We start from the raw sequence: 8,829 nt of genomic DNA on the forward strand, positions 1-8,829 counted from the left end.
TGGGCTAGTGCTTGCTGTAGCAGTTGCAGCGCACTTCAGAAACCCTCCACCTTCCCCAGCTCCACCTGTATAGATCTGCTGAGGGGTTATTTTTATATATATATTATAAATGCAGCAGCAGCAGTATTTCTTACATGCTCACAGCAACATATCTGTGAATGTATTGGCAGTAGCAAGTCTTGGTATTTTCTCTGCCACCGCGGCAGCGTAGCAGATCTAATCCGCCAAGACCAAACTAAATAACATTGTCATGTATATTACCATGCTCTCCGAGAGTTATGACAGAACTGATATTAGCACCGACAGAATGGTAGACTACGATGTTTATGGGTACAATTTCCATATTAGCGTTTCTTAAAGCACTTGCTTACTGATTAAATTCATATTGATGAATTTGAGTGGTAGCTATTGGTGAGGTAGTCACTTTAGAAAAGGCTGTTAAATTCATGTGCCTCTTTTGACCTTCCAGTGCACAGAGAGAAACCCATTATGTAAAAATTGCACCTTCAGTCTTTAAGGCTATAATGTTTTATGGGTTGTGGAGTAATACATACTTATCAAAATTAATTTTAAAAACGAACCGTAATTTGCTGTAAATGAAAATAGATGTTCAGTCATTGTATTAGTGGTTGTTTATGGATACTGTTAGGGGTAATATAACAGTCTTGTCGTAATACTTTGTGTTGTCTTCTGTGATGTGTTTGATGCTGTACTGAGAGGAGTCCTTAAATACTCAAACGAAGTATAACTGTTAAGATTTAGAAGCTGCTTTTATTAACATTCCAACCTGTAAATAAGCTGTTACTGCCATCTTTTATTTGACTGTAGTAATGCTTTTGCCTTTATGGTAAATATTGCCCCTGTTTGAAATCTTGTTAGATTGGATGGACTTAAAGATTCTGAATATGAAAAATTATAACCTACCCCCTTATCAAAGACTATAAATTCATCCAAAATAAAATGGAGACATATAAGTCTAAATTATTGTACTTTATTATTTATTGTGCCTGTGCCTGAGTGTTTTTTTTACATGAATGTTGACGCTTGAGTGTTCATGAAATGGTTCTGTTACAACATTCCAAATATAATCAGCAAAATATACTGGGCATATCAGAAATCCGAAACATGTTTGAACTCTCAATTTACTCATTAATTGTCAAACAGCAGTTGACCTTAAATGTAAGTGCATATGTGTTAAACGTAACTAATCATACAGGACTTTTTCTTTAAATGACCTGAATCACAATGCCAACTGCCTTATGTGATTTTCTTTTATTATTATTATTTTTTGTACTATGATTCTCAGATCTAGAGATGCCAAAAGTGAAGGAATTAATGCGAGTCTGTGTAATGGCTATTAATCGCACTAGAGCACTCATTTTTTTCCTACTGGTTTAAAGAATAATTAAGTGAATAAAATCATGAAGAATGCTATTCATTCAGTCTGTCTTTTCATTCATGTATTTATGTATTTGTCTTATTTGAAAAGGGATGACTAAAGAGTTCCAAACTGGCAACATATTTAAGGACTGAAAGACTTGCATGGATATGACTGGTGTTTGCTGAGTTTGCTCTTTGTAGATGATTGATCTCAGACTGTGAACCTTGCCTGTGTGCTCACAAACACTGGGCTTTTGATGTTACAACACAAACGTGGGTTCAGCATTGTTGTTCTTTTAAAGGAACAGTTCATCTAAAAAAAGACAATTCTGCCACTATATACTTAAGCCATATGCTTTTTTTAACCCAAGCTACAGTCCATGTAGTCCAATTTGCTTTTCGTTTGTTTGGCATATATGTTGTAATTCTGACATTTATAGATTCCTTTTATATATTTTATGTAGGGATGCACGGCCAATATTATACTTTTTTTATTATTGGTATCGGTCAATATTTCTTATTCATATTCAAGAACGCTGTTAAAAGTAATCTTTAGCAAAACTCAAAATGCATATCCGTTATAATGTTATGCTAAAAATTCACTTGTAACATTGAAAATGATTATTTTGTTAATTCAAAATTATAGATTGGCTATTTATTGGTTATTGGCTTTAACATGTAAATAGTTCATTTGACTTTTTAAGGCTTTGGACAGGTCTCTATGAGCTGTTCTCGTATGGAAAATTCTCTGTGTCCCATTAAAAAAAAAAAATTTGTTTTCAGAATTTTCAATTTGGTTGTCTAGTTCTACAGCTTGAGTTCTTTAGGCATGGGTTCTCCTCTGAGTCCAGCCAGCAGGTTGTTGGCGGCAAGAGCAGACATGGAGTTCCGTGTCATGTAGGAAGCACTGGCAATGTGGGGAAGAATCACTGCAAATTCAAACATGGACACAGAATACTAGATTTTTATCAGAAAACACCTGCCAAATGCTTTAATAAAATGCATGAACACATGTGCATGCTTACCGCAGTTTTTGAGTGTGTAAAGAGGATGGTGTGTGGGCAGCGGTTCAGGTGTGGTGACATCCAGCCCGGCTCCAGCGATCAGACCAGTAGACAGGGCTTCATACAGATCCTCCTGATTAACCACTCCTCCTCTTTACAATAGCAACACAAACAGAATCATGCAGTGAAGTGCCGAGAGACACTAGTGTACTGTGGTTCAATTGAGGTAAATGGTATAAACAGGTTATAAACATGACGTTTGCTGCTTGTTTTTTTTTTTCAGTGAAAAAAAGTTACATAGTGCTGCTTTAATATATACTAGAATGTTATATAAATAACACTGGAAAGAATGTCTTCGTGCTACCTGCTTGTGTTGATGAAGATGGCGTTTTTCTTCATCTTGGAGAAGAGATTCCAATTGCAGATGCCATGAGTCTCTGGAGTCAGAGCACAGCATATGGCCAGGAAATCAGACTGTTTGGCCAACTCATCTAAAGAGACTAAAACACACACACACACAGACACACAGTTCATTTGTTCGCTACCTTGCAACTCCAACTGTCATGAAGGTTCTGTGAAGTTTTCTGAGATTTTCCCACCATATTCGGCCTCTATCATATTTGCGAGCTCAGGTCTCGGCGCCACATCTGTGTAGATGAACTTTTTCACCTTAAACGGCTTCAGACGCTCGGCGATAGCCACACCTACACACACGACATATTATGATCCCCACCAAATAAATGATTCAGAAACGATAAAGAGTCATATTCCCATCCATCTCCTTACCAATCCTCCCAAGTCCCAAGATGCCAACTGTGCTGTTTGCTAGTTCATGACCACACAGCCATAAAGTTCTCCATGTTCCCCAGCCACCTCTAAACACAAGTATAAATCAGTATGCATCAGTGCATGATTAGCTAGCAAACGTGTAAATTTTGATGGTTATTAGTACGTTTTAGCCTCATGTGTGGCCTCAATGAGTCTTCTGGACGTAGCGAGTAATAGGGCAACTGTCAATTCAGCAACACAATCAGTCAGAACATCCGGAGTATATCCTACACGGATTCCCCTGGGAAACACACAAGCCAGGTCATCAAGACACATAAGAAATTCACAGCTAAATTTTACTCATGCAACTGACCTTTTCTTGAGCTCATCCAGAGAAAGATGATCAAAGCCCACTGACATAGTGCTGACAGCTTTTAGATTTGGACCTGCATTATTGAGACATGCATTCAATACGTCACTGCATTTGTCCTGATTTATTTCAACCTACTGATGATCATGCATCGCAAGCTAACCTGCAGCATTCAATAGTTGTGTGTCAATCTTCTCTGTGAGCACACACAGTATTCCTTCGCAACCTTTGACCTTTTTCAGCAGCTCCACTCGGGGCACAGGGTCATCAGAGTCCCACATCTCAAACTGCACCCTGGGATTGTATGGGCAGAATTGAGAGAAGGTTAAAGGATTAGTTCACTTCCAGAATAAACATTTCCTGATAATTTACTCATCCAAGATGTTCATGTCTTTCTTTCTTCAGTCGCAAAGAGATGAAGGTTTTTGAGGAAAACATTCCAGGACTTTTCTCCATATAATTGACTTCAATGCAGTTTCAGTGCACCTTCAAAGGGCTCCCAGCCAAGGAAAAATGGCCTTATCAAGTGAAACGATCTGTCATTTTCTCAAAAAAATTAAAATGTACATACTTTTTAACCACAAATGCATGTCTTGCACTAGCTCTGCGATGCGTGTTTACAACTTCATGCATTATGTAATCACAATGGTTCGCGGTTAGCTCTTCGTCTGTGTACTCCATTTCAAAAAGGGTAGGTCGAAAAACTCCATCTCATTTTCTCCTCCAACTTCAAAATCATCCGAAATCGTTGTTTTACCTTTTTTTGTAATGGGCGTTTGACTTTGCACGTTCGCACGTTGAGTTGAGCTGTATTGAAACTGCAATTTGGACCTTCAGCCCGTTGGCCACCATTGAAGTCCATTAAAAGTCCTGGAATGTTTTCCTCAAAAACCTTAATTTTCTTTGCGACATACGCAAAAGAAAGACATACACATCTTGGATGACATGGGAGTGAGTCAACTATTTTTATTCTGGAAGTGAACTACTCCTTTAAAGAGTGAGAGAAAGCTGTGAAAAGAGAGCAGTTCAATGATTTACAGGTAAGTAGCAGCCCACAAACTCCCAAAACAAAGTTAAATTGACTGAAATGGCAGATCATCAAAAGAGAGACTTTTTTGTTTTCTGTGACCCTGAAAATGTTATTTTTATTTCTTTACTGTTTTCGAATCTGTATAGAAATGAGTCTGATACACCAGATGACTAATGTTCAGAATGAGAATGCTCAGCCAATTGGTCAAAAGATTTTTATTAACTTTCTCTCTCTCAGTCTCTCACATCTTCAGCTAAGCAGAAGTTCTAGTTTTCCACATGTTGATCAAGTCTTTAATTTAGAAAAAAATCTAACTTATGAAGGTCTTGATGGGGTAAACTCGTATGGTGACCCATACTCGGAATTAGTGCTCTGCATTTATCCCATCCTACACTCTAAAAAATGCTGGGTTAAATTCAACCCAGTGCTGGGTAAAATAGGGACAAACGGTTGGGTTAAATTAACTTTAACTTCTGGGTAACCCAACTGCTGTAAAATGAATAAAAACACTCATTTTTTAGAGTGTAAGTGCACACACACACCATGAACACACAGCCGGAGCAGTGGGCTCCGGGCTCAGCTATGCCTGGGCTTAGGGTTGATCAAATTAACCCTAATGCCTGGGGTTCGGTCTTTGCTCAAGGGCACCTCAGTCGTGGTATTGAAGGTGGAAGAGAGTGCTGTACATTCACTCCCCCCACCGGTACAAGACTTGAACCCACAACCTTTGGGTTACGAGTCCGACTCTCTAACCATTAGGCCACGACTTCCCTATGTTACACACATAAGTGTTAACTAACATGAACTAGCAATGAGCGATATGTTTCATTTATAAATGTTAGTTAATAAAAGTAGCTAAAACTTTTCAGTTCAGTTTACAGTGCATTATGTTAACAGCTACAACTTTTGATCGGAAATTAAATGTATTAATCAATAATAAATTGTTAATCAATCTTAATCAATGCTGTAGAAGTAGGCCAAAGTTCATTATTAAATAATGTATGTTAACTAATGTTACACTCTAAAAAATGCTGGGTTAAATTCAACCCAGTGCTGGGTAAAATAGGGACAAACCCAGCAATTGCGCTGTTTTGACCCAGCGGTTGGGTTAAATGTTTAAGCCAACCTTCTGGGTAGTAACCCAACCGCTGGGTCAAAACAACCCAATTGCTGGGTTTGTCCCTATTTTACCCAGCACTGGGTTGAGGGCTCCCAGCCAAGGAAAAATGGCCTTATCAAGTGAAACGATCTGTCATTTTCTCAAAAAAATTAAAATGTACATACTTTTTAACCACAAATGCATGTCTTGCACTAGCTCTGCGATGCGTGTTTACAACTTCATGCATTATGTAATCACAATGGTTCGCGGTTAGCTCTTCGTCTGTGTACTCCATTTCAAAAAGGGTAGGTCGAAAAACTCCATCTCATTTTCTCCTCCAACTTCAAAATCATCCGAAATCGTTGTTTTACCTTTTTTTGTAATGGGCGTTTGACTTTGCACGTTCGCACGTTGAGTTGAGCTGTATTGAAACTGCAATTTGGACCTTCAGCCCGTTGGCCACCATTGAAGTCCATTAAAAGTCCTGGAATGTTTTCCTCAAAAACCTTAATTTTCTTTGCGACATACGCAAAAGAAAGACATACACATCTTGGATGACATGGGAGTGAGTCAACTATTTTTATTCTGGAAGTGAACTACTCCTTTAAAGAGTGAGAGAAAGCTGTGAAAAGAGAGCAGTTCAATGATTTACAGGTAAGTAGCAGCCCACAAACTCCCAAAACAAAGTTAAATTGACTGAAATGGCAGATCATCAAAAGAGAGACTTTTTTGTTTTCTGTGACCCTGAAAATGTTATTTTTATTTCTTTACTGTTTTCGAATCTGTATAGAAATGAGTCTGATACACCAGATGACTAATGTTCAGAATGAGAATGCTCAGCCAATTGGTCAAAAGATTTTTATTAACTTTCTCTCTCTCAGTCTCTCACATCTTCAGCTAAGCAGAAGTTCTAGTTTTCCACATGTTGATCAAGTCTTTAATTTAGAAAAAAATCTAACTTATGAAGGTCTTGATGGGGTAAACTCGTATGGTGACCCATACTCGGAATTAGTGCTCTGCATTTATCCCATCCTACACTCTAAAAAATGCTGGGTTAAATTCAACCCAGTGCTGGGTAAAATAGGGACAAACGGTTGGGTTAAATTAACTTTAACTTCTGGGTAACCCAACTGCTGGCCCAGCAGTTGTTACACTCATTTTTTAGAGTGTAAGTGCACACACACACCATGAACACACAGCCGGAGCAGTGGGCTCCGGGCTCAGCTATGCCTGGGCTTAGGGTTGATCAAATTAACCCTAATGCCTGGGGTTCGGTCTTTGCTCAAGGGCACCTCAGTCGTGGTATTGAAGGTGGAAGAGAGTGCTGTACATTCACTCCCCCCACCGGTACAAGACTTGAACCCACAACCTTTGGGTTACGAGTCCGACTCTCTAACCATTAGGCCACGACTTCCCTATGTTACACACATAAGTGTTAACTAACATGAACTAGCAATGAGCGATATGTTTCATTTATAAATGTTAGTTAATAAAAGTAGCTAAAACTTTTCAGTTCAGTTTACAGTGCATTATGTTAACAGCTACAACTTTTGATCGGAAATTAAATGTATTAATCAATAATAAATTGTTAATCAATCTTAATCAATGCTGTAGAAGTAGGCCAAAGTTCATTATTAAATAATGTATGTTAACTAATGTTACACTCTAAAAAATGCTGGGTTAAATTCAACCCAGTGCTGGGTAAAATAGGGACAAACCCAGCAATTGTGCTGTTTTGACCCAGCGGTTGGGTTAAATGTTTAAGCCAACCTTCTGGGTAGTAACCCAACCGCTGGGTCAAAACAACCCAATTGCTGGGTTTGTCCCTATTTTACCCAGCACTGGGTTGTATTTAACCCAGCATTTTTTAGAGTGTAACAAGTTCAAACTTACTGTAAAGTAGGCTACCTTGTCACATGTTGTGTTGCTCCATCAATATTCATTTTAAAGTACACTACATGTTCTCACAGCGCAGCCTACTTAAGAAAGTATACTGGGTAATATAAGGTAACTAGCCTACATAGGGGTAGGGTCAGGGTAAGTACCTGCACTCTAAAAAATGCTGGGTTAAATACAAGCCAGTGCTGGGTAAAATAGGGACAAACCCAGCAATTGGGTTGTTTTGACCCAGCGGTTGGGTTACTACCCAGAAAGTTGGCTTAAACATTTAACCCAACCGCTGGGTCAAAACAGCCCAATTGCTGGGTTTGTCCCTATTTTACCCAGCACTGGGTTGTATTTAACCCAGCATTTTTTAGAGTGTGCTTATTACCCATTTATTGTAATTTATATAATAAGTACATAGTATATACATGCGGAACTGGACTGTAAAATAAAGTGCTACCCATTTTTTAGGTAGCCTATTTATTTATAAACAATGTTACGTCGAATAATACATTTTGGGCAAATAACAACCGTGGAACACATTTTATGAAAGTAGTTGGTGTTTAAATGGCTGTTTCAACCTACTGTCCGGATTTGCGGAGAATGTCCAGCCCGTCCGGCGGCACCTTGCGCGTGACATACACTTTCGGTAACGTGGACATCGCGCGATGAAATCCGGTGATTCTCTGCAGTCTGCCGAGCGCTGTTCTACTGCACCACATTACGAGCATTATCAATCAATTCAGGGATCTGAGGTAAAGGTTTTGCTGGGTTTGTCCCTATTTTACCCAGCACTGGCTTGTATTTAACCCAGCATTTTTTAGAGCGTGCTTATTACCCATTTATTGTAATTTATATAATAAGTACATAGTATATACATGCGGAACTGGACTGTAAAATAAAGTGCTACCCATTTTTTAGGTAGCCTATTTATTTATAAACTTTGCGGACATAACAATGTTACGTCGAATAATACATTTTGGGCAAATAACAACCGTGGAACACATTTTATGAAAGTAGTTGGTGTTTAAATGGCTGTTTCAACCTACTGTCCGGATTTGCGGAGAATGTCCAGCCCGTCCGGCGGCACCTTGCGCGTGACATACACTTTCGGTAACGTGGACATCGCGCGATGAAATCCGGTGATTCTCTGCAGTCTGCCGAGCGCTGTTCTACTGCACCACATTACGAGCATTATCAATCAATTCAGGGATCTGAGGTAAAGGTTGACAGACGTTGGAAGCGGCAGCAGGGGCTGTGTGGACAGTTTGGGGGGAGGAAACCAATGGGTGGT

The 8,829-nt window shown here is 39.1% G+C and overlaps 1 protein-coding gene across 2 annotated transcripts; it reads right to left on the reverse strand.

Annotated features, from left to right (window-relative positions):
- Window positions 1-2,004: 2,004 nt before the first annotated feature.
- LOC107591546 (glyoxylate reductase/hydroxypyruvate reductase-like) lies at window positions 2,005-8,829 on the reverse strand. Of its 2 annotated transcripts, none has more exons than XM_016280726.1 (9): window positions 8,585-8,829; window positions 3,686-3,816; window positions 3,526-3,598; window positions 3,337-3,453; window positions 3,171-3,259; window positions 2,984-3,088; window positions 2,749-2,884; window positions 2,406-2,536; window positions 2,005-2,309 (listed from the first exon to the last, which is right to left on the reverse strand). In XM_016280726.1, exons 1-9 carry the CDS (start codon window positions 8,728-8,730, stop codon window positions 2,188-2,190), a joined length of 1,050 nt encoding a protein of 349 aa, XP_016136212.1. In that variant the 5' UTR covers window positions 8,731-8,829; the 3' UTR covers window positions 2,005-2,187. The 2 variants fall into 2 exon arrangements, with proteins under 2 accessions (XP_016136212.1, XP_016136211.1); XM_016280725.1 differs by lacking the exon at window positions 8,585-8,829 and adding an exon at window positions 8,121-8,290.

This window comes from Sinocyclocheilus grahami, unplaced genomic scaffold, assembly GCF_001515645.1.
Source record: "Sinocyclocheilus grahami isolate Dianchi unplaced genomic scaffold, SAMN03320097.WGS_v1.1 scaffold143.1, whole genome shotgun sequence".
In the NCBI taxonomy this organism is placed as follows: Eukaryota; Metazoa; Chordata; class Actinopteri; order Cypriniformes; family Cyprinidae; genus Sinocyclocheilus; species Sinocyclocheilus grahami.

Bases quoted from the DNA above. Each gene is read 5' to 3' on its own strand.
- LOC107591546 (XM_016280726.1), bottom strand. From the start codon at position 8,730: ATGCTCGTAATGTGGTGCAGTAGAACAGCGCTCGGCAGACTGCAGAGA. The intron at 3,599-3,685 runs GTTAGCTTGCGA...TCAATAATGCAG, and splicing joins ACAACTATTGAATGCTGCAG to GTCCAAATCTAAAAGCTGTC. The intron at 2,537-2,748 runs GTAGCACGAAGA...GCTATTGTAAAG, and splicing joins ATCTTCATCAACACAAGCAG to AGGAGGAGTGGTTAATCAGG.